This window comes from Diadema antillarum, unplaced genomic scaffold (genome assembly GCF_040938485.1).
Source record: "Diadema antillarum isolate AM-2024a unplaced genomic scaffold, OU_Dant_1.0 seq00001122_RagTag, whole genome shotgun sequence".
Lineage (NCBI taxonomy): Eukaryota > Metazoa > Echinodermata > Echinoidea > Diadematoida > Diadematidae > Diadema > Diadema antillarum.
Window position 1 is genome coordinate 178367 of NW_027271936.1, and position 26474 is coordinate 204840.

The 26474-nt window shown below is 37.0% G+C and overlaps 1 protein-coding gene across 1 annotated transcript; it reads right to left on the minus strand.

Moving 5' to 3' along the window:
• Positions 1–4094: 4094 nt before the first annotated feature.
• Positions 4095–22729, minus strand: LOC139743931 (sushi, von Willebrand factor type A, EGF and pentraxin domain-containing protein 1-like). The gene is made up of 11 exons (XM_071654398.1): positions 22660–22729; positions 19245–19371; positions 16670–16785; positions 13564–13752; positions 10894–11142; positions 9433–9678; positions 8817–9017; positions 8167–8403; positions 6068–6364; positions 5324–5485; positions 4095–4267 (listed from the first exon to the last, which is right to left on the minus strand). Exons 1-11 carry the CDS (start codon positions 22727–22729, stop codon positions 4095–4097), a joined length of 2067 nt encoding a protein of 688 aa, XP_071510499.1.
• Positions 22730–26474: the final 3745 nt, after the last annotated feature.

Below are 26474 nucleotides of genomic sequence, written 5' to 3' on the forward strand. Positions count from 1 at the left end.
CATAACATGGGATTGATGCCATCAATTTCTTCTCAATACTTATACCTCACTTTACATAACATGGGATTGATGCCATCAATTTCTTCTCAATACTTATACCTCACTTTACATAACATGGGATTGATGCCATCAATTTCTTCTCAATACTTATACCTCACTTTACATAACATGGGATTGATGCCATCAATTTCTTCTCAATACTTATACCTCACTTTACATAACATAAGATTGATGCCATCAATTTCTTCTCAATACTTATACCTCACTTTACATAACATGGGATTGATGCCATCAATTTCTTCTCAATACTTATACCTCACTTTACATAAAATGGGATTGATGCCATCAATTTCTTCTCAATACTTATACCTCACTTTACATAACATGGGATTGATGCCATCAATTTCTTCTCAATACTTATACCTCACTTTACATAACATAAGATTGATGCCATCAATTTCTTCTCAATACTTATACCTCACTTTACATAACATGGGATTGATGCCATCAATTTCTTCTCAATACTTATACCTCACTTTACATAACATGGGATTGATGCCATCAATTTCTTCTCAATACTTATACCTCACTTTACATAACATGGGATTGATGCCATCAATTTCTTCTCAATACTTATACCTCACTTTACATAACATAAGATTGATGCCATCAATTTCTTCTCAATACTTATACCTCACTTTACATAACATGGGATTGATGCCATCAATTTCTTCTCAATACTTATACCTCACTTTACATAATATGGGATTGATGCCATCAATTTCTTCTCAATACTTATACCCCACTTTACATAACACAATAGTATAAGAGTTCATGTTTCAGTGTTACGGTGAAAAAGTAGCAATGGTAACAAAAGTATCTAAGTGGGGCTGGTGACAGTTGAACAGTTATGTAGTAAAAGTATTAATAGAAGTGGTAGTAGCAGTAGAAGTAAGCCTGTTAGCCGCAACAAGTAGTGGCAGAAGTAGCAGCAATAGCAGCAGTAAAAGTAGTAGTTGCAGTAGTAGCAGTATAGTAGTGGTAGTAGTGGTAGTGTTAGTACAGAAGTAGTAGTAGTAGTAGAAGTAATAGCAATAGTATAGTAGGAGTAGTAGGAGTAGTAGTAGTAGTAGTGGTAGTAGTAGTAGTAATAGTAGTAGAGGTAGTAGTAGTAGAAGTATAGTAGTAGTAATAGTAGTAGTAGTAGTAGAGGTAGTAGTAGTAGTAGTAGTAGTAGTAGGCGTATAGTAGTAGTAGTAGTAGTAGAGGTAGTAGTAGTAGTAGTAGTAGAGGTAGTGGTAGTAGTAGTAGTAGAGGGAGTAGTAGTAGTAGTAGTAGTAGAGGTAGTAGTAATAGTAGTAGTAGAGGTAGTAGTAGTAGTAGTATAGTAGTAGTAGTAGTAGTAGTAGCGGTAGTATCACTTGAGTAGTAGTAGTAGTAATAGTATAGTAGTAGTAATAGTAGTAGTAGTAGTAGTAGTAGTAGTATAGTAGTAGTAGTAGTAGCAGTAGTAGTAGTAGTAGTAGTAAAAGAAAAGGAAGAAGAAGAAGCATCATAGTGGAGAATGCAGATGTAATAATTACTGATGCCAAATCTTTGTAAGATGGTAGCCAACTTTCGAAAGGTTGTCCACATCGACTAGCTCCCACATCCCTCGTCATGGATCGTAGAATTAGTTCCCTATAATAACGTCCCTTAAAGAGAGCTTTTCTAAATTGATGCTCTTTTTACAATGCATTCCAACCTGTGCATTATCATGTCATTTAGTAACTGAATTGAAATTATTTGAAAAAAAAAGAAAAGTGCACACGGTCAAAATTTGTTGAACTTTCAGTCAAGCTTTATTCAATATCCAGTATGAAGTGAATTCAAAGAGATGGAAAATGAAGGCATAATTTCGAAGTTGGTCGAGCTGTAGATTACTTTTTTATATAGTTATACATACGTATAGTATATTAAATCAGGGATGTAGGAAATGTGCGTTTAATATGTTTGTCAAAAACGGAATATCTAATAGCAATGGATATTCTTCTCATTCGGCAACACTATCCTTTTATAAAACTTTTTTCTACCTTTGTTGGGCCCACATTTACAACTTGATCATTACAACAACACAAACTGATACAAAAAAAGGAATTCTTTCTCTCGTTGATTGCCTTTTGTCACATTTTTTATTCTATTTGTCCATCTTTCATGCAGCCTTTTTGAGACCAAAACACATACATCTAAACTGTCAATTTCCATGGCTCTTACCCTTGCTTATTGATGAAATTTAATTGTCTACTAGGCAACCTACTCCTGTACCTTTCTTATAAATCTTTTGCCGAAGAATGTCCTTATACCTAATAAATGCATACTTTCTTTAAATGTTTTCTTTACGGACCATCCAATTGTTCTCCGCATTTAACTTCTTTTCAAAATATCGATTTACTGACGAACCTAGCAATTAGTCACTAAAAACTAACTTTTGTCTCTTTTGTATTCTTTATAATTTGTAGGTAGCACGAGAGGAGATGAATGTATATTCTTTAAGGTTTTTTAAAACATTATGGTCTGTTGTCTTCTCTGTGAACAAAGTTGCCTTAAACTGGAAATAGTTTTTAGTTTTTAATGTGAGCAGGGCATATAACCAAACGACAGTACTGGCAAGCAAAATAAGTCGAATAGTGTTAAACTGAATTTCTGTTGTAACCTAGGATCAGTATGATTTCACGAGCACGGATAGGACTAAAAGCGTGTTACCATTTTTCCGTGTTCAAATAAGCATTTGACAAAATTCTTTAAATTATGAGGTAATTGTCTTTTTTCCATTTACGAATTTATCTATTCATTTATCTATTCATTTAATTATTTATTCATTTACCTATCTATTTATCTATTCATTTTTTCATTCATTTGTTCATTCATTCATTCATTGCCAAAACTGCCTTCGATGGTATACGTCATATTTCTGTAGCATGAAAATGAACATAAATCAAAGTGTGGAATTTGATCCCAAAAATTATCGCAAAGTGTATGATAATGTTTGATATTGTATGACATTTGACCTGTCACCAATAGCTTTTTTTTTTGTATTGGTAACAAGAATAAAATTTGTTTCATTATCTCTTAAAGAACAAGTTCACCTCCATAGAAATGTGGGTTGAGTGAATGCAGCAATATTAGTAGAACACATCAATGAGAGTTTGAGGAAAATCGGACAATCCGTTCAAAAGTTATGAATTTTTGAAGTTTCTGCTCAGGCACGGCTGGATGAGAAGACTACTTTACCTTGTGATGTCATATGAGTACAACTACATAAAGAGAGTATAAAGAAAATTCAAGATATTCTCACTTTTCTCACATAATAAAAGAACACTCGACCTCTCCCTTTCAGAAGTCAGGGGGAATAATATTACCCCTAACATAAGTCAGTAACAAGTCAAAGAAATGTGCACTTTATTCAATAAGTAAAGTTTTGTGAAATTCTCTTTTTATTTTTCTTATATCGTTGTACGCATGTGACATCATACACTGTAGTAGTCTTCTCCTCCAGTAGTGATTGCACAGATATTTTGAAAATTCATAACTTTTGAACGGATTGTCGGATTTTCCCCAAACTTTCACTGATTGTGTTCTACTAAAATTGTTGCCTTCACTCAATCCACATGTATGTGAAGGTGGACTTGTCCTTTAATTGAGTTTAGATCCTCTCTCAAGTTGTTTTCTTTGCATTTGTCAAGAATTATCAGCTTTTTCGTACCTTGGCATAACAGTTGCTATACTTTCCCTGTGGTGTTTCTTTTATTTCTTTTACTGAGTACATTGCCATGTTGAATAATCCTATTATCGTAAACCACATATCTTATGTCGATATGCTCCGACATTGAGAGAAGGTTTCACATGATTATTCATGGGCATTATCAGATACTTACTAAAGCTGTCAAGGTATTCTAAATATCTAGCATATAATATTCATCTGTCTGGCTTCAAGAGGAGTTGAATGATTATAAATAAAGCTAGAACAAAGGAGGCACTGCAAACTCATCATAGTAAAAAAAAAGGAAAATGTAGCAGAAAAATGATATATTGAGCCTTAAAATCTTTGCAAAATTTTATTCAAGTTCTGCACACTGTTCTACGTCAGTGGCGCCCCGGGTCCACGTGCGACTACCATCCGGGCACTCAAAACACTCCGACTGACCAATCAGCGGCTGGAACGTGCCAGGTGGACACTGGATGCAGGGCGAGAAGCCGGTGGTGGAGAAATGGCCCCTTTCACACTGATCTGTGGGACACAGAAAAGATAGTTGGTGTCAATAGGAGTAAGGCACTATTAACACTGTCATACCATGTCAGAGTGTGTTGTAGCTCATGTGAATAGATCATACCATGGAGCTCCAACACGTCATGGAGAGGGTACTAAATGCAGGCCCATAACTAGGGGTGGAGTGGGGTTAGGGGGTTTTAGCGGAATCCCCTCCCACCGTTTGCCAGGAGCAAAAAAAAAAGAAAGAAAAAGAAATAAGAAATAAGAAATAAAAGGAAAAGAATGAAAGTATAATTATTCATACCGTTGAAAATTTGCATTTTCTTTTTTTCAGAGAAGCGGATGATGGATTGATCTTATTTGGGTACCAATGGTGCATATTTAATCGTCATCTGCAAAGTACACTAAATTTGGATTAATTTCATTTTCATGTGAATAGAAACAATGATATTTTCCTCTTTTGGATGGTCTTTAATTGTTTAATTATTTTTCGTAATGTAAGAATTTTTTGAATTCTAGTACATTGATTGTTGTTATTACAAACAACATTGATGTGCTCAAATTCATGAAATTCTTCCGTCGAGATGTTTTCATTTCAACTGACAGAAAAATCGCCATACATCGACGTAAATAAGCACTGAATTGATCAATGTTATAGCAGTGGCGATGATAAAAATCACGTACTCGAGCACGATTCGACCCCACGACCTCTTGATCTTCGGACTGGCGTCATCTCCACTAGATCACTGAGCTTCCGCCCGGCAGCTGTCTAGCAAGTGTTGGTTTTAATCTTTATAGCATGCAGGTACTGCGTAATTATTCAAATTCATGAAATTCTTCCGTCTCTACTAAAACGCTGATCAATAGTGTGCTTATTTACGTCAATGTGGGGTAATTTGTCAATCAGTTGCAATGAAAACATCTCGACGGAAGAATTTCAATAAATTAAAATTTCATATTTTTAATCGATTGTCCCATTTTCCTCAATCTTTCACAAATGTATATTGCTGCATTCACTCAATTCAACTTTATATGTGGGCTTTGCTTTCCTTTAGACATATCAAACGGTCATACCTCTGCAACTGGCAATATCGGGGCTCCCCTTTTCCAGTGTCGACTGACCGTCCGGACACCTCAAGCAGGACAACTGGGCATCGGTGTCCTGGTAAAAGCCGTAGCCGCACATCTTGCATGATCTCGACTGTGGGTCGTAATAGTGTCCGGTCGCGCAGGCAACTGTCAAAAATAGAATCAGAGTGGGTGAAAGAAAAAAATATCTTACATAGCACGATGTAAGCAGTACATTAGGAAAACAGAGAAGCAATCCATCATGGGTATAGTGTGGATAGGCCAAGCAGCTGTGCGTCAAGCGATCACATGGATTAATCATCTCTCCGACACGGTCAGTGCTCGTTTTGAATATGATTATGGTTGAATCTCCAAGAGAAAGGGAGATTGAAATCAAATAATCTTACAATGGTAAAAACATTGATGATACCATACTTGGAATGTGAAAATGCTTTGGTTGAGGAATATAATGATATTTTATTATTATCGAATAAGACATAGGCCTAATAATGGTCAGTTGTCGCCTTTATCGTCGCCAACAGATTTATGATCTGTGACCATGAATCATGATAAAACCGCAAAATATTTCTCAATTTCTTTTCAAATAAAGTTTTTGGAATCCAGGCCGTCCGTTGATGCGAAAGTTGTCCAATATTATTAAACACAAGTCATACAAAACACACTCACACACGGTGATGCAACACACACAGACATACACATAACAGAAGACCTTACCACATTTCATCTTACTGCCGTCAGGAACATATCCATCTTCGCATTCTATCCCAGGATCCCCCACGAGCATGAAAAAATCCGAGTCGGTCACGTGGTCCAACTTCTCACGAAGTATCGCTATTCCATCTCGCGCTGGAGCCAGTATTCCAGAGAGGAGGGACTGCGCCCAGTTCGTCAGCTTCTTCTGAGCCCGGCTCTGGCCGCCTGGGCCTGTTGCGTTCGCCGCTAGGCTCATCATGATTCGCATGGGCTGGTAGCCTTGTGTTGTCACGTTGTCAAAGACGCGGTCCAAATCCGGCGTTGCTTTTCCGTCTGACATGTCATAGAGAATATTATGCAATAAAATCCTTTTTTTTTCAAAGTTTAACGATGAAAAATGAAAATGATCATAGCGTTTGACGTTTTTGTACAGCGTCCTTCTGTAAAATTATTTTACAGGCCGTGAAAATGATGACCAAATTGAAAGAAATAGGGCCTATGAATCTTGAGTAAAGAAGAAGAAGAAGAAGAAGAAGGAGGAGGAGGAGGAGGAGGAAGAGAAGGTGTAATGACTGGATTTGAAACGCAAATAAAAAATAATGCCGATGAATAAGCCAGTTCATAATTAGCTCATTTACACGTTGGTAAAAATGACCTTTCTTTTTTGTCAGTGGGTTAGGTACTTCAATCGTTTAAAAGAGACATTATGCGAACCGGTAAGCTTGCCCGACGTAACAATTCACGGTTTTTGTGTTCAAACAATGAATGAACTTGCATAGACCAGGTGACCAGAATAGTCCGTCAATCAACCGTCGGGGAAGCATCCATTTCATTGTTTTGCATTGAATGCATTAAAAAAAACTGTTTAAATATTCATATTGCCCAATACCAGGCTTGTTGTTTCGATTTCGATTTCGATTTCGATTTATTTTCATATTTCTCGATGAAAAAATACATCAAATATAACAAAATTAAATGAAGTACATGATATCAAGCTGGAGACATACATAAAATAGTGCAAATATATAAAACATATAGTGGTCGATCTATGACGTTTTGAATCTGTGAATGGATGCTAAAGAAATATGAAGGAACCTACTTCAAAGCGAGCTTGTTGAGCGTAGGTCCCAGTTAAAATCGAGTTAAAGATTAAGATGGGGAGCACGGGTACAACATTGACCAAAACATAGAGAAAAAAAGTACATTTATTGAGTTATATAGCAAATTCTTCTCTAATACAGATTTGGGGTCGGATAAGCCACATGCTGTAGGCGGATGAACCATTGTCGTTCTGGCGATAATAACAATATGACTCAATATATGATAACAATAATACGGTTAAAAAATATTAAAGATTTATACATTGCGTGTATTAAGGAGGGAACACATGCACCTGCAAATCCCCCCCCCCGAAAAAAAGAAGACATTCAACACCAGTTACAGTGCAGAAGGAATTAAAATACCAGCTGTTACCTCGCCCCAAATGTCTTAGAGAAGGAAGAAAATGCAATAGGTCATAGACACAGTGATAGAATTTGAGGGCACAAATAGCTGGTTTTAACATAACAACAACCCTGGAGTACGGTACAGCGGGATAGTCCTGTGCATCACAAAACAGATTTCAGTGAGCTGAATTAATGTAACTATTCAATAAATACTGTCTTAATTTGCATTTAAAGGATGATAGTGATAAACAACCTGTGAGTTCAGAGGGGAGATCGTTCCAGTATTTCGGTCCCGCATACATAATTGTTTTCATCGCGAAAATTGTTCGAGTACGTGGAAGGTGATAAGCGTCCCGTTGGCGGGTGGGATAATTGTGAACTGAGTAGTTTCTTTTGAACATGTGAAGAAAAGCATCAGGAAGATCATTCGTGGAGTATTTATACATGAAAATACCTAGGTTGTAATCAAACAAGTCAGGCAATTTCAAAATTTTATTCTTGTGAAAAAATTGGTGGATGTTTGGTGGATGTAACTAGCAAGCAACATTTACAAGTATTACTTGAATAATCATTATATGACAGATGCTTATCTCAGTGAATTTAAAAACCAACATGCCTGTTGGTAGGCCTACAGATGACCTTTTTCTGCTCATGCGCAAAGTGGAACTACGAACTGGCTTATTGCTTTACCTGTATGGTCGTCGAGAAGCGCCCTCTTGCGGCGCCTTGCTGGCCATCCACACACGACGGCGACGTTTTCGACGGAACAGCCGTCGTCAGTATCGCAGATTTCTTTTGCTTCGTCGGATTTGCTGATGACGTCGATGAAAGACTTGGCGATGTCCTCTCTCGAGGTCGGTGAGGTGCACTGGCCAGAGTAGTAGAGGAGTTCAGTTGGGAGATTGCTCTTGGTTGGGTCTCGAACCTCTAACCCAGGCATAGGAAAGGAAAACAGTTTTCGGCAGTCACAGCACAAAGACAACGAAGAAATTCGCATTTGCATGCTTTGCACCTATACGTACACACACACACACACAAATGCACACATACACGCAAAATATGTAAAACTTACAGGACACTTACGTACAAGCTTACATTGTTTCTCCACAAATCGGAATATTTTGTTATCATTATTAGAGGGGAGATAAATCAGGATGTAGGAATTTGCAAAACATATTCCCTATAACATGAGGAAATGAAACAGATACCAATTTACTAACCAACTACAATTAATGGGGGAAAAGAGTTTGGATAATAAGAAACTAAAATCTAGGTGATGCGATTAAGTGCAAAACACGAACAAGTCATAAGAACAGAATAAAAAAGAAAGTTGTATTTACGAGAGCAGTCGGGGACGTAGGAATGGGGGCTCCACATTCCGGACGAGCCACAGGTGTAGATGTCGGTAGCGGGCTGGAACGCGCTGGGTACCGGGATATCGTAGTCTTCATTACATGACATGCTGCAGTACCGGCCGTACGCCCATTTGTCACAAGATAAGGCCCCGTGAGCAGGAGAGCGAAGGCTCATACAAGGCATGGCTGGGTGGGGAAAAAATAATGAATGAAAAGTTGAAAAGGAGTTGAAACTATTCTCTCTGATCACTTCAATCTTTAAAGAACATACAACGTTTACAAAAATCTGCGTATATCAGATAGATTGGTAGCTATACGTTCATTTACAAACACATTGAATTGATATTGCAGTGGCGGCTCCCTCTTTATTTTCTGTTAAAACAAAAGAAATAAAAAGAAAAAAAAAAATCGCTGAAAGCCGATGAAACCTGGAAGTGGCACCAGAAATGTTTTTTTCGCCCCACCCCCTTCACAGAATTCCTGGAACCGCCACTGGATAGTATTAATTAACAAAGGCCATGTTATAGGCCATTTATAGGCCATTTATTAAGTCTCATTCAAGATTTATTTCCCGCGTCTAGGAAAAAAACCAGCTACTTACGTTCGATCGTGACAGTAAAGTCGCAGATGGAACTCAAGCTATTCTTCATGTTGGTCGCTGTGTACACCACGTGGTTGCTGCCCCACGGCAGCAGGGCGTTGTTGCTGCCGTAGTTGCACGTGACACGCACCTCGTTGCCGGGGATTTCCCGCACGGTCGGCTCGTCCCACGTGACCGGGGTCATCTCTGTGCTAGTGCGCATGTTCTGGCTGGGAGGACAGGTGAGGAACTCTGGGACGACCAAGTCTGTGACGTAATCAGATGTCACAATATGAACGGAGGAGCAAGGACTCGTGAGAAGACTTTTTTTTCTTTCAGTGACAGATTATAGGCCTGATGAGGCCATCAAATAGATGAAAAGCGGCCATTAGATACAAACTAAAATATGTAACTTACACACACACACACACACACACACACACCCACCCACACACACACACACACACATTTAATCTTATCCGTAAATGGTGCCATTCACTCGACAAATATGCATTTACTGATCTTGGGATGACAGTAACACAGAAACGTCACGTACAGACAAACAATCTAAGAAATGATGCATCCAAAGGCTTTGAAATGCTCTTGTCAGTCGTTGTAGGAGTTTTCTGCTTTGAGTGCCAAAACGAAGTCAATCGAGGTCCCCCAGATGATTATTTGCATTGAATGGAATTCCACAATTTCTAGCAATGGCAGTTAGAATATCGTCCTTCTAACTTTAACCATTGTTTATACGCAAAACATTACTCTCTTATGGGTAGAACTTACCAAATTAATGATCAGCAATCACGTGGATTATTCATTTATTCGCTGGGCAGGTTTTTTCACTATGACAAACCATTGTGATACAATGTACCATGAAAAACAATTTTTGTTGAAATTATCGTAACATGTTCCGTAAACATTGGTAAAGTTTTCAATTATGTTTATGCTGAAATAGCTACTAGCCGATTAAAACATCACACTGTAGACTTCGTAGCGAAAAGAAAGTTGTATCAAACAAACATAACTGATGGTGTCATTCAGTTGTACATGAAGCCAGTATCCATTAAAAACTTCGATGATCAATATAACCAACTGGATATGATGATCATACAGATAAAGCCGTGACAGATTTAATATCGATCGGCACATCGCACCAATAATGTCAGTCGGCAACCGCCGGGCTGTATCTGCGTTAGAGACCTCAACGTTGTGTGAAAAAAGAAAGAAATATAATCTTCCTAATATTTATTGCAAAGGATACGATTTTCTTTCTTTTCTTGGAGAATGTAAAAGAATATAGATACCACAGTGTTTTGAATGGAAGCTCGTAACGCTTTGAAGACTACTCCGAACTATACACTCGGGCAGGTGTCTATGGGAAATGTGTGTCATAGCAAAATCAGCTTCATATTATATGGGTAAGTTAAAGAACCAAAATTCACGGGAAGACGCCATGTGGGTGTCACCTGCAACACATACCGTGCAGATACACGTTGAAGACGCAGGTGGCAGTGTTTCCGGTGTCATCCCGGAAGTGATACTTGCAAACGGTGTCGGCTGTGAAATTGTACGGGGAGCGTAGGTCTGCAGGCTCCGTGGTTATGAGAAGAGTGGCGTCAAAGTTGTCCGATGCCGTCGGGACGAGAAAGCTGACCTCCACGCCCCAGTGCTGGGTGCGATCGGCGTTGATAGTACCCGGGCATTGTGTGATCACAGGCGCAAAATTATCTGTGTTAGAAAATTTAGAAATCAGTGTAGGCTTGAATAGCAGTGGTGTGAACGATGATAGATATCAAAGTTAGAAAGAATAATAATGATGTTACAATTCAATGTTTGAACGATGATGATGATGATGATGATGATGTTAGAAACTCAGTGCTAAAATGATTATAATGCGTTAAAAGGATAGACTTTTGAAGGAAGATGAAAGACAAGACAGAGAGAGAGAGAGAGGGGGGGGGGGAAGAAAGAATGTGTGTGAGAGAGGGAGAGAGAAGAGACATAACCAGTGCGTTGGTGTGATGAAAATAATTGCATGCAGTCATTAAAGGCTTACTCTTGTAACAAAAACTGTGATGGTACTGATAATTATGACAACGAAGGTAATGATTGCAACGTTGAACTATCATCATTAAGTTCTTGATGATATTGAAAAAAAAATGTGGAAAGGACAAGAAAACGTAATCTCTAATCACGGGATGTCTGCGGAAGAAATGAGATCAGAATTGTGAAAAAAACCTGATTAAAGTACGCATGCACTGATAATATCGTCGCAAACACAACTATCACTAGTATTACTTAAAGTACTATCGTAACTACGACGAAATGGCTGTCAAGTTTCGCCAGTACTTTTTTTCATTATTTTTATATGATAATTATGTTAGTATTAGTCTGACAACAACATGGAAACTGTCAAACAATACAGCCTAGAAAACGAGTCCCATGAGAAAGTGAAAACAAAACTGATTCAAGAAATGTTATCGAGATTCCGTGCAGAAATGCCTATCACAGTTCAAAAGCCTAAATGTCGGCAATTGTTCTATACTGCAACCTCTCAATTACTCTCATTTTGTTTTCTTCATGAAATTTATAGGTTGTAGGCCTACAGTGCACTGCCGCTATAACGATATTCTCATTATACAACGAAATAAAGGTACAAGTTCGTCTCTAAAGAAATTTCGATACAGCGAAAAAAAAAAAGAACAACAACTGCCGGTCCCGATGACACAACATTTCTCCAAGGACTTAGGGTTAGCACTGGTTAGGGTTAGGGTTACGAAAGGGTTTTAGGTTTAGTTTGATGTGAGGATTAGGATAAGGGTCATAGGTTAACTTTGTAGGTAGAATTAATTATGTTTGGCTTGGCGTGCAGATAATATATTTTATGGGAGCAATTGGCGTAGGAGCATTGTCATGAATTTAATATTGAATTGAATTGAATAACTGAAACTGCACTGGTCTTGCACTCGAGACACAGTAACAGTTCCGGCACGTTTATTTTCATATTTCACTTGACATCAAAATACATCCAAAAAAAGAAAAGAAACCAAGCAAGATACAAAATATGTTATAAGTCGGGTCATGAACAGAAAGTGTGTCAGCATACATAATGTATACATAAGACAATTTTCTATAACTTGTGAAATATGATGGAACCGCAAAAGCAAAGCTTGTAAACGGTTCCATGAAAAGATACCGGTGTAAATTTGCTATGCAATCAATGGAGATAGGACACAAAGTAATAATGACGAAACGATATGAAAGCTAAAATATCAAAGTGCAAAAGGAAAAAGAAATAAAAGAGAAAAAAGAAGAAAAAGTGAAGAAAAAAAAAAACACCCCAAGAACCCAAAGAATAAGAACTGAGTGAAAATATGGCATACAGATACACAAGTATTTTATACGTGCACATTATCTATGATCAACTTCATAATGAGTTCAAAATGTTGATACAGGTACGGATGCAGTGATTATATAATGGGAGCATAAACCAGAAATTTACATTGAACGAGGATACTGCGCATATAACATATTAAAAATTCTCATTTTCTCAAATTTCTCAAATTCTCATGGAACCGCCGGTCCTGAGAACTTCGTTATAACGGGAATGCACTGTAACTATAGGAAGACTAAGTAGAATATGTAGAAAATAGAACAGCATCATAATAGCTAACGATGAACATTATTTTGTCACCAATGAGACTATTATAGGCGCATTACGAGTCAGATCATGTACTATAATTTTAATTTTTTTTTCAATTTCAATTTATTTTCGTATTTCTCGATGGAAAATACATGGTATATAACAAAATATAATACAGAATGTCCAGCTTGGATATATACATGAAGAAATAGGAATACAAAAGTAATACATAACGGTCGATGTGTCATTTTCAATCAAAGTAAAGGATGCGAAGAGAAATACGATGGAACCTACTAAAAAGCAAAGCTTGTTGAGTGAACAAGCTTGTTGAATGAACACCATGTCTATCTACTTCAGTATGATGTAAGATTTACGTTTTTGCAATTATTACAACTATTATGTTCTTCTTTATGAATACAATGTGTGTAATATCTCGGTTTATTTGATGAAAAATGAAAATTAATTTGAACTTTGAACTTTGATGTGAGGATGATTGCTATGGTTACCTGCGCAGACGGGCTGCGTACCGGACCACTGGGCGCTGCTGCTGCTGACGGACTGACACGTCCTCTGGGTAGAGCCCTCAAGAGTCAAGCCCACGGCGCAACTGAAGGTGCACACCGACCCGACGGACGTGGACTGGGAGCAAGACACAGTCCCGTGCTGGGGCGCAGCGGCTGTGCTGCACCTCACCACTGCGCGGATGAGCGGAAAGGATGTAGGAAAAACCCCAAATAGATTTTGTTTTAAAAATTTGCAAAACATCAAAAAGAAAATGAAGAAAAAAGTTTAATGACTTAATTCATTTCTGGTTCAGATTTCTCTGAGCACGTTTTAATGACAATGGATAGAAAATAGGCATGTCAACCCACTGATGGAGAGATAAAAGATATATTTTCATCTTATATATTTTTCATGTCGTCTCAATCATCTCATATTTTCAATGCCGAGCTCGCGGGCAGTATTACTCGTGGAAGCTGGGCGAGAGGGATGGCTTCGTCAAGACGACCGAGTAATGCACTGATGTCAGTGTAACTGTTAGATATTTCTCATACTCATTTGGAAGAAATGCCGCTTTTACCATTTAGCTTTCTCTTTGTTTATCATTGATTTGCTGATAAGATTAAGATTTGCAGAGGCTCATGGAAATAAGGTTGACTTTTTTTTTTTTTTTTTTTTTTTTTTTTGGGGGGACACTTTCGTTTACCGTGAACCGCGAACTGTTTAATCTGCTTGTACAAAGGAGTATATTGTTATCGTGTAATAATTTCTGTGTTATTTTGGATATGAAACATAATATGAAATCATGATGAAAGAAGGTCACTAGGCTATCCAGAGGAATTTATGTTGGTTATCAAGTATAAAGGAAGCTGATAACAAAATAGCACAAATCAGCAAACATTTGCGACGAGTATTTACTCGACAATCGGAGCTGATAACCCCACAGACATGGGATCTGTGATGCCAAATCCCCAAAATACAATGTCTTCCTATCTGACGTCATTTCCAGGATCCATGAGATATGGTTTAAAGGAGACCTCCGGATGATTTTCAGACTTTTACATAATATTATGTGACCCTGCACCATATAAAACAAACAAAAAGTTGCTAAACATGGATTTTCAGTTAAAAGCATATTCTGAAAGAGCATATATACCTCAAGCTTGAAAATGATGTATAACTCAAATCAAATGGACTCTCCCAACCTATCGAAATATGGGAAAGAAAGCACACACTCCTGAAAAGTGTGAACTGAGAAAAGAGGCTCTGAAGCACAGGGTCGATTCAAGCGTTTAATCTTCACCAAGCCGTGCGACATGTGCAATGAATGGGACAAAAGAAACAGGATGAAAACCCACCTGTTTAACCACAATGAAGGGATTATCAGATTAAGCTGAAATTGAGCATGTTCTATCAACATTATGTCCATGATAAATAAAAACTTTCAAAGCAGTAGCATCATCCTTTCTAAAGTTATTAGAAGAGTGTGTACAGGGTTTTTTTAGGAAATGAAAGGGGGACCCTAAAGACACACCTACTTACACTATTCTAAAAAAAGGGGGGGGGGGTGTTCGAGATAAATTGCTAAAAAACACACTTTCCTGTTCATTTAATGATACCAAATTTTAGCATAATGTAGAAGACTTGCTCTTGCAGAAAATATAAAAAAGTCAAGATTGACCAAATTGACCCTTTTCACTTATTTTCAGACCTCACACACACACAAAAAAAAAATCAGTGCGTGCGACTTTTTGTTTGTTTTGTGATGCAGGGTCACATAATTATGAACAACTATCAACCTTTACTCTGGGTGCAGAGTTCCAGAATTAAGTTAGTGATTGGGATGAGGAATAGTAGTGTTTTCAAACTGTATAACAAATCACAATGAACAAGGATGATGACATGGCAGCCTCACAACAAGAATGCATGAGTAGGGGCTCAAGGAAGCAGAACAAAAGAAGAAGGCATGTATAAATTCTACACAGGTGAACTTGTTAGGCACGTGATATTGTAATGAATTACATTGCTACATTTCCGAAATATGTGAGGCTCCTATGTCATCATCTTTGTTCAGTGTAATTTGTTTTGGGTTTTCAGGGTATTAATTTCTCTGCTCAAGGACCACAATAAATTTCAGAAATCTTTACATGGAACTGTTGATTTATGTACTACAGGATGTGAAATCATGAAAATCGTCTGGAATGCGCCTTTAAATAATCCTTCTCCAACGCGGTATAGAAGAATGGTTTCAACGTGTATACAACAACGATAAAATGAATTGATTTGCCGGAGACCATGGTGCTTGATAATAATAAAAAAAAATACAGCAAAACATGAAACAAGACAAAACAAAACAAAACAAAATATGAGATAAATAACATTGATGCTAATTATGCACAAACAGACTTTGACCAAATACACTACAATTTATATATAAAAGAAGGTTTTGTCAATTACTAAAACTTAAAATAAGCGCGAAAGTGGGTTAAGGTAATACATTCGTTTTGACTTGTGCGAAAGTAGCAATGAACTCTGATAAAGAAACAGAACGATTTTTATTTTGACGAATGTAATAAAAAATTAAAATCAGTGTAAATGCTCGTATCAATGGCAAAATAATGATGTAAATAGTGTGTACTATGAAATGAAATGGGGTGCTCTCTCGTCAACTGTCGTTCATTTCTTATAATAGTTCTGGCTGGCACGATGAATTGACCATGGGACCTTGTGAAAATTCCATGAGAATTTAGGAAGATAATTTCAAATTCATAAACGAGGGTACTTGCAGTCAAAGCAAATGACCACGCTGGCCGAAAAAGCGAAAACACACACACACACACACACACACACACACACAATACTAGTAATCATCTGTCGCGCTCCCAAAATGGATAAAGATGCAGATGACAATTAAAATTTTAATGCGGTCATTCATTATTGTTCGATACAATTCATGTTACAGTATTAGCTCTAAAGCAAAATAATGTAAAATGCGTGGAAAGAAACTGTACGAAAGGGTCAAGTAAAGCTATCAAAAAATCGGACGGATTACAAAACATGAGGGAAGAAAGTCATGAAAGATTATTATAAAAAAAGAATAGCGAACCTCACCTACAACGGTGAAAGTAATCTGGCACGTCCTCGTGTTTCCCGCGCTGTCACGTGCCGTGTAAGTGATCACGTGATAGCCTTCTGAAAAATGTGATCCGGATGCAGGTCCACTTCGCCTATGAAAATAAATGTATGCATGAAACTGCTTTGATAAGGTCGATCAATATGTTTACCATTTGCAGATGAAACAAAAAAAAAAAACAGCTTTAGTGCTTCAAAATACATTGTAGTTCTAAAATATGAGTTAGAGATAAAAACAACCAATAATCAGTGCACTCCGCCCGTTATAACGAACATGGTTACAACGAAATTCCGGTTACAACGAGGTAAAAATCAAGGCAATAAAAAAATTACACTCTCCATAATATTTGTATTGCTTATAAGATCGGTTATAGCGAAATTTCGATATAACGAAAGAAAACTGTCCGTCCCGAGGACATCGCAGCCCTATAACTTTGCATTCCTATATTTATATATATATATATATATATATGAAAAAGTTGAAGTTGAATTATCGACCAAAAATGTGATTGGTCATTATCACATTTAGAGAGTGGTGATAAGATGATGCCGTCACCGCCTCTTTCGATGTGTGATCGAGTTAGTATATCAACTTGTGTGAAAGTTTAGAATTTTATAACTTTCATTCTTGATATTCCTTTGGAAAATACTTATTTCGTACCACCCTGTTCGAGTTATTTAACTCAAAAACAAATCAAACGTCTCCATTGACACTGATTTACCAAATAACATGATTAAAGAATGGTTTCTCGGCCCTTTTAGGCCTACCATGCCTGACTCTTAATGGTGTGCGCGCCTGTGTGTGCGTGTGTGTGTGTGTGTGTGTGTGTGTGTGTGTGTGTTTGTGTCAATCGAATGAAATTCAAATAAAAAAATATCACGCAACAACAAACAAGTGTGTTTGTGTGTGTGTGTGTGTGTGTGTGTGTGTGTGTGTGGGTGGATGTTCGTGTGCGTGTGCGTGTTATGAATAACATAAATTCTTTAAGAAGCCTGGGTAACTATGTTTTCTATCTTTTGTTTTCTGCTCACGTTCCTTCTTGTCTCATTGTTATAGGCAAAACACATCATTTGACTATGAAACTTAGACAGGGTTTTGATTTTCTTGAAGACATCAAAATGCTACTGTTGTTGCTGTTTTCTCAGACGGATCACTTATTTTGTATTTTCTCAGTCTCTGTTACTTGTCACGGTTAGAACGTAACAGGGCTGACGCAAATTTCCATCTGAATAGACATTCAAATTGACATCGACAACAAGATTACATATTACATTAGTTTTCATGTTGCACATGACATTGTTATCACTTTCATCTGTCCCGAAATTGACAAAAGACAGAATTATACGAATATGGTATTTTGAACTACGTATGGAGTTGGCGCCGAACTCGGTTATCAGCCCACCAAAAGCCCAAGAAAATACAATACCAAAGGTCATATGATGACATCCGAATAGCACGGGAAGGCTACAAGAAGGTATGAAACTTTGTCATAAAATGAACCTTCTCATGATCATGATGATAGTAGGCGATTTGTCGGCCTGCAAAAGATTTTGCCGCCACTCACGACATTGCTTCCCGAGCATGAGGAACTCAAGCATACGGTGGTCATACGATGTCTTCACGAAATGACCCAGAACCTATACGATCAGAGCTGAATTCTCAAATGTCCTTTTATGTCCATCTTTGCTCAATTTCGGGACAGTGAATAACGCCTATACATAAAGGCCTTTTTGCCCCAACAATCCCTAAAATTACTTTATAATAGTCTAGTGTTACCACAATTTGATTACTGTTCTGTTGTTTGGTCAAACAGATTTCAATCCCATACAACTAAGCTAGAAAAAAGTCAGAAGAGGGCAGCAAGAACAATTTTGGACAAAACATATGACACACCGTCGGCTGATTTATTCAAAAGTCTTAAATGGATGACACTAGACAAACGTTTTGATTTCAGCCGCGTTATGATGATATATAAATGCGTCCATAACTTAGCACCTTCGTACCTTCAGGTGCACTTAGTTAAGCCTAGTGATGTACATGAACATTATACAAGGCTAATAGACAGTAGAAATCTACGTGTGCCAAGATTTCGCTCTGATTGTCACAAGTGCAGCCCAATCGTATCCTCTGTACTTGAATGGAACAGGCTAGATCATTCAATTAGATCAGCTTCTTCCATGTATTCATTTAAGAGATTGTTTAAGCAAAGTTGCTATTTGTAAGTAACACACGAAATTCATTCTGGGCTTTATCATTCCTGTATAATAGCGTTTTAATTGTTATTTCGGCATTCTGGTGAACTCTTGCTGTGGCATGTACTTTTTTATGTTACTTTGCAATGTACAGTATGCTGGTATGTATCTACACTGTATATGTCATCTTCTGTATATACGTTTTGCTATTTAATGTACATATATAGTTCATCAATATTATTCAGGGCTCCATGGAAGACCACTATTTATTGGTGAATGGACTACCCTGACAAAAGATTAGAAATAAATAAATAAATAAATAAATAAATAAATAAATAAATAAATAAAGAGGTAAACGTACGAAATCGAGCACGAGCCGCGGTCATCGTAACAAGTTGGTTCTGTCCACGTGACCACTTTGGTTGATGTGGTGGTGTACTGGTGAGGGAGGGACTGTGGGCAATTGTAGAAGCCTGGAGGCGATGTATCTGGGATAACGGAGCAGCGAAATCGACGGAAAGAAAACATTTTTAGTCCATATCATACTTTCACAATACTATCATCGTAATTTGTATCACAGCATACTAGTAAAACTTAGCTTAGGTTTTCCCCCAATTGGACATGTATTGAAGCATGGAGCTATAGTATTTTCATTATTAAACTAGAAATTCTAGATTAATCAGTATTCCTAAATCCCAGTTAACTATACAATGAGAGGGAAAATGCATCACCTACTGCTCTAGAAGGAGTAGGACCCTAATTAAAAATGAATTGTCTATCTATAGATCTACGTGCGCGATCACACACACGCGGGGACTGGTCGATCGCCGAACTCTTTCACTGGCAACCATCGACAACCAATCGGTGACAACAACCCAAAAGTCACACCATACAATGTTGTGGAAGTAGAGAACTATGATCAAATTTCAGTAATATTTATAGTGTCCCAACAAGTAATCGCGGTGATAGATAATAATGATACTACTACTACTACTACTACTAATAATAATAATAATGATAATAATGATAATAATAATGAAAATAATAATAATAATAATAATAATAATAACAATGATAATAGTAATATTATAACAAAACAGAGAGACTTTTATAAAACGCTCATTCTACCTAAAAAGATATTCATGGGATCGTGGAACAGAATAAAACTTTACAACAGAAGCTATTCAATAATAACAATAAGCAACAAACAATAAAATTATACGTATATATACATCCTAGGTATAAACAAAGGTCAATTCAAATCAAAAAAGTATGTTTTGAGGTTCTCTTTGAAAGTTAGAGTATATTTATAAAAGGTGCTTGCATTAGAGGAAGTTTTGGAACCATGTATGAGAAAGCACGATTCCCCCTCTCAGGCTAAGCTTGATTAGCGGTACATGCACCTGTAAATTTTGTGAGTTCAGTGAGCGGAGATTTCATGGTGGTTGATGAATATGAAGAGTATTTTGACGAGTATAGGCAGCAGCAAATTTGCGTAATGTTCAGTAGACAAGAAGAAACGTTTTTCCTGCAGGGAGCCAGTGTAGGGACCGAAGTTTCAGGATAACATTATTGTATTGTTTTCTTCGTGAAGGTAAGTAATCTAATAGCTGCACAATGCTGAAGAAGTTAGAGTTTACTGAGTTCTTTTTGTGAGATCATGCAAAACAGAGAATTGCTGAAATCACACGGAACGAAATGAGAGCATACATCAATTTTAGTTTTGTTTTGCTGCTGATCTACGAGTTAAAGTGATGGTACAGTATTGGTGGAGATGAGAGTTGGGCTTTTAACTTTTTTGTGAGATACCAAGAAAACACTTATGATATAGTACAGAGCATTTACCATTTTAAGAGGAATACAAAGTTGATTTGATGAAAATCTGGTTTGGAATGACTGAAATATCAAAAAACAAAGTGAAACAAAGCAATCGTAATAAAGTGTGGGACCTCGCTCTTTTTTGGATATCTCAGCCATTTCAAAACCAATTTTCATTAAATAAACGTTGAATTCCTCATAGAATTACATGCTCTTTCATATTTCATAAGAGGTTTCTCATTATCTCACCAAAAATGTTAGACACCTGAAATTAGGTCTCAACCAAAACTATGCGATCCCTATATTAAATATCTCCGAATTGAGCTTAGGTCACGCAAATGAAATCTTGCATGCTGGGAAACATTATAGTCTTTCAACTGAATGCTAGATTTACATCAAAATAATGTGACACCAAGACTACGAACTTTGATCATATTTGAAGTCGTGATTGTTTCATTTCAGTCGGGTGCTGCTATAAAAGTAAAATTATAATTGGCTGCAGGAATTGCTAATTGAGTATATGAATATAAAAACGACCCAAGTCCATGGAAGACCATTTCGAGTAAACTTAAAAAAACTTCATATCTTTTTTATTTGTCCAATGATATTCTATTTAACTGTGATGGGAAGGCAACATTGTATAAACAAATTAGAACATATATTATAATGACAATTAACATTTACATTAATTGTGGAGAGGCCATTTTGTGTGATGGACTTGGGTCGTTCTTTGATTCATATATACATGATATTCTGCTATAGAGATGAGAGAAGGACGAGAGAGGGCGCTATAATATGAATGTAAGAATGACCCAAGTCCTTCATTCTTACATTCATATAAGATTTAACTCATTTATTTCAGGCACTTCCGGGGGTAATTAGGATTTATCATTTATACACAAGATGAGTCCATGCATAAGCTACAATTTCCCATGTCAAACTGAATTTGGCCAAAAACTGGACTTGGGTCGTTCTTATATTCATGTCTTCAATTTTATCAGCAGCTGGTTTGCAAATATCCTGCCGACCACTACATCTTCATGTCAAGGACCGTAGAACGGTCTTCGCTATACGTGCATGTGACGGGGGCCAAGTGCCCACAGCAATATTGAAATACATGCAATACATAAGCATACCAAGGATTAAAGTACAAACTCATGGGGCATGTACAATCATACATTTTGTGATTTCAAACACGTATACTCCTACCAATCACAAAACTACTAACAAAAGTATATCTTGTACATCTTGTGAATTTGTCTATTAGAAACAGTTATTCTCATACAGGGGATTAATCTAGAGAACATCGACCATTTTCCAAGGCGGATTCCCAATTTCCTGCCCACAGCAATTATTTCCAAATGAGTGAAAGAAACAAGGGATATTTTGTTATGCTTATCATTATCATAATGTGCATGTGTAACGACTACTACTTTCATTTGAGATATTTATACCTTGCAGATTTGTATCAGAAACTACTATAATTACTTGTCAGTTAACAGTTCATTTCATTCTGGTTTGTTTTGTTAAAGGGTGTGTACAGTTTTGGTTGAGGTGAGGATTTAGCTTTTAATGTTTTGCGAGATATTCAGAAACCACTCTATGAGATGTCAAAGAGCATGCAATTCTAAGGGGTATCAAAAGGTTACTTGATGAAAATCGGTTTTGAAATGGCTGAGCTACCCAAAAACAAAGTGAAACAAAGAGATCCTAATAAAAGGCGTGGCCTGTCGCCTTTTATTGTTATCACTTTTTGGGATATCTCAGCAACTTGAAAACCCATTTTCATCAAATTAATGTTGAATCCTTCTTAAAATTACATGCTCTTTCATATTTCATAAGAGGTTTCTCATTATCTCACTTATAGGAATGTTCAAAACATGAATCCCCACCTCAACTAGTACTGTACAGTCCCTTTAACAATCAACAATAGAGACACAGAATGATATTTTATCAACCGACCTGGTGGTGGCGGATCGGATCTTCGTCGTCGACGTCGCGACCAGGCATCTGAAAGAAAGAAGACATCGTTAATAGTATTATAGGAATGGCAGTAGATTGAGCATCCATTTTTACGGGCAACATCACTGGTATCACGCAAGGAACTATTCGTTATGCGCGATTTCACTATAATGTCACGCATTCAAGAAATATCAAACCGGCAAGTTCATACATAACCATTAGCAAAACAACAACAACAACAACAAAAATAACTGTAACAACAGCAACAAACAAAACAAAACAAAACAAAGGAAAAAACTTACCCCACCCCAAAACTACCACCAAAAAAAAATGAAAACAAAAACAAAAACCCAAAAACAAATCTCTTCAGATTTCTAGCCTAATCTGGAATGAAGAAAGCTGTGGTTAAACAAAGAAAAAGGGTAGCAACTAGGACAAACACTTTATACATCAATATCGGTTAGAATTCGTCATCATTACCATCAGCAAATGCTGTTGTGGCCTATTGGGAAAGACTGAGGTCTCTGAAGTTGAAGTTCCTGGTTCAAGTCATCTTCAGCAAGGTTCTTTGTATTCTTTGCATATGGATCATGACAGCCCTTTGGCGTTTTGAGGAGACTTACTTGATTACCGCGGTGGCCACGGTAATATCCAAGGCACTTAATGAATAATGATCTATAGCATATGAACAAACAAGAACAGTTTATTGTGTTGTGTCCAAGTTTGTTAAAGATTTGAATCCAACAACTCATAAGAAAAAAGGCCGCAAGTCTACATGAATTATACTGAACCAACTATATGGAAATTACAAGACACGGAAAAATAAGAAGGCCTATAATGGTGAATAGGTGAATACCGAACGTATGTTCGTTGCGACAAGACTGTAGAATGTGAAAGAGGAAGGGGAGGAGAATGATTAAGACAATTGTAACGAGAAAAAAAAAAGAAGAAGCAGAAAAACATCTAGAAGATATCAAAGTAGAAATAGAAAAAAAGTTGGGAGTGATTAGAGGTAGAAGAATCTCCCCTATAATGATGCTCTCCGCGATATGAACATCGAGTCATTGTCTGAAAGAAGGAGTTCCCTTCTCACTAGTTTTGGAAAATCCCTCCTTCGCTCTACCCGTCACCGTGACATGCTTCCTCCTCAGCGTTCCCAACTCATAACTCGTAGCCTTAGCAACTCGTTAAATATCGACATCCCCCGAACCAGAACACAACGTGTCAGAAACTCAACAATCCCCTGCTTAGTGAGACTACTCAATGGCTTGTAGACTTTTCTACTCATCAATGTGCAATATTCCTGACCTTTTGTAAAGTATTCTCTATTTAATAATTTGGATGTTCATTGATTTGGACTTGGTGGGTGGGGGTGGGAAGCACTCAATACCTTTGGGATATATATTTTATATATTTTGTCAATTGTGTTGAAATATTGTTTTATATTTGAGATGTGCTTTAGACTTGTTTTGAGAACCACATGTTTTGCCATAACGGCGCCTTGAGTTTGTTTACATTCATATGATTGTGTTTATGATGCGTATCGATAATTAAGCTCAATTATTTTATTGTTCAGAAATTTAATTACTCCCTGATCAGTTCAGTTACTCAATGATTTTTACAATCATTTGTTTCTTTACATGTGCAATATTTTTCAGTATTCGTACTCCATTATTGATGATTTAAATACATGCATTTTTATTGAGGGTTAAGAGGTCAAAGGTTTTAATCAACGAAAAAGAAAATATTTATGCATGTACTGTTTGTTGATAATTTCCATGGGAATTTTAGGGTCTTGGTTCAAAATTCAGGGATTTGAGGCCGGGTTAAAATATCAATGTTTTATCTGTTTGTACAGTGTTTCCGTCATATCGTTTGTACAGTGTTTCCGTCATTTTGATTCATATCGATAGCCAATTTCACAAATATATATATTTATTTTGTACAATGTTGTTTTTCTGTTTTAATTGTAAAATGAACAATTTCAGCTAATGAGCTGCATGTTCTTTTTTATTGTCAATAAACCTTCATTGAATTAAAAAAAAGAGATAAGAAATGAACTCTCTCGATACTGCTCAAAGATGACCCCCCCCCCAAAAAAAAAAGACCAACACGACTTTAATCCAAGGAGGGGACGTGCTGTTCAGTTGTTTCTTCTCGAGTTTCATGACCAACGATTTCACACAAATCTTGATAAATCTGTCGCCAAAAGCATAATTCATTTATTCATTCATAATTCATTCATTCTTCCATTTTCAACAGTAACGTTGAAATGAATTATTTTACAGAAATTGAATACATAAATTTCATCATAATAAAAAAATAAAGGATAAGTTTACGGAAATGCTGGAAATATATAGGGAGGAATGCTAAACAGCAGTACTAGTAGGGTCCATTCCCCCAACACGTAATATAAGAAATTATATGATTAATTGACTGATATACATAACAAGCGGAAAAATAAAAGAAACTTTGAAGTGGAGACCTATAACTAACCTAACTAACGCTGAACAAACACAATAAAGAAATCCCTACACTAAGTCGCTGTCATGCCAGACAAAACACAAACAAACGAACAAAAAAAAAGGGGGAAAAATACTGAAACATGAATTCCTCATCAAAGGACAAAATAATTGTTTATTTTAAGCTTTGGGGTTAATAAATCCTTCCTCATCCGAACCGACTATCTCAATATATCATGTTGCATCAGATAGTAGCTATTTTTCCGACATGCCCGAAGTAGAGAATTACAAGTGAAGAAAGTGAAACTTCTCTTTAAGGTTCTCTTTTTTTATATATATACTCCTTCAACAGTTTTAAATTTTCTCTAATGAGATACAAGTTAAGTAAAATGCCAGCAAGAGTAGAAAGGGAACGACAAAATAATACTCTAACTATATCGCTCTGTTGTCATTGCACTATCAGACTGCTTCTCAGTAGGTCTAATTAAGATCGATGAATCTATAACGTTCCTGTGGATTCATTTTCCTTATTATGTCAAAACATAATGCCCTATTATTATATTCAACTCACCAGAGCCTGAAATCAGGAGGGAGCACAAAATGACAATTGAAAGACACAAGGCTGGTTTCATGGTTCCCGACTAGTGGCACAGTTCTGTAATAAATCCCGAAGGAGCTAAAAATCTGTCCGCTCACAAGAGCTTGGATCACCAACTGAGCACTGCGCTCTCTGAGATGTTTCAACATTCTGAGTTATCAAGCCACTCAAGGTGAGAAGAAGTAGGATTTAATGGTTAACTTGTCAATGTTTGCTACGATAATGAAGAGCCACTTGTGTCCCGATGTTTGATTGATCTGAAGTGGTTTTCTGCACCTCACCTGGCCACTTCCGGGATTTGGGCTGCGATATCTCACATAAAGTCAATAATTGATAATACATATTATTTGATTTAATCACAGTCTGTGTAACGCGTTGGCTGAACTTTGGAATATCTGTTACCCCCTTCTTGGCCTATCCAAGGTCCTATCCATATTTCGATGATTTTGTTGATACCCTTTATTCCTTGTTTTTGTATCGGTTTTGCATAAAGTGTGTACAAAATGCGATAACATCATGCACTTCTAGCATCAGATACAAACAAAACACTCCCGAAAAGCTCTTGATTTCTTGGTCCAGGGTCAAGCATCACTATTCACCACTCACTATTCACATCAGCAGCCTTTTAAGGCCATGGTGACGTGAAAACAAAAATCACAGGCGTGATAGGGATACTGGGAAAGGCAACCAGTCACAAAACCTTGGGATATTTTTGGTTCTCTTTTCTCTGTCCCTTTTTTTCAGAACGTTT

Coding starts and splice junctions, on each gene's coding strand:
- LOC139743931 (XM_071654398.1), bottom strand. CDS start 22,729: ATGTCTTCTTTCTTTCAGATGCCTGGTCGCGACGTCGACGACGAAGAT. Junction 6,365..8,166: donor GCTTCTCGACGACCATACAG/GTAAAGCAATAA, acceptor ATGACATGTCAG/ACGGAAAAGCAACGCCGGAT. Junction 4,268..5,323: donor CGATATTGCCAGTTGCAGAG/GTATGACCGTTT, acceptor TGTGTCCCACAG/ATCAGTGTGAAAGGGGCCAT.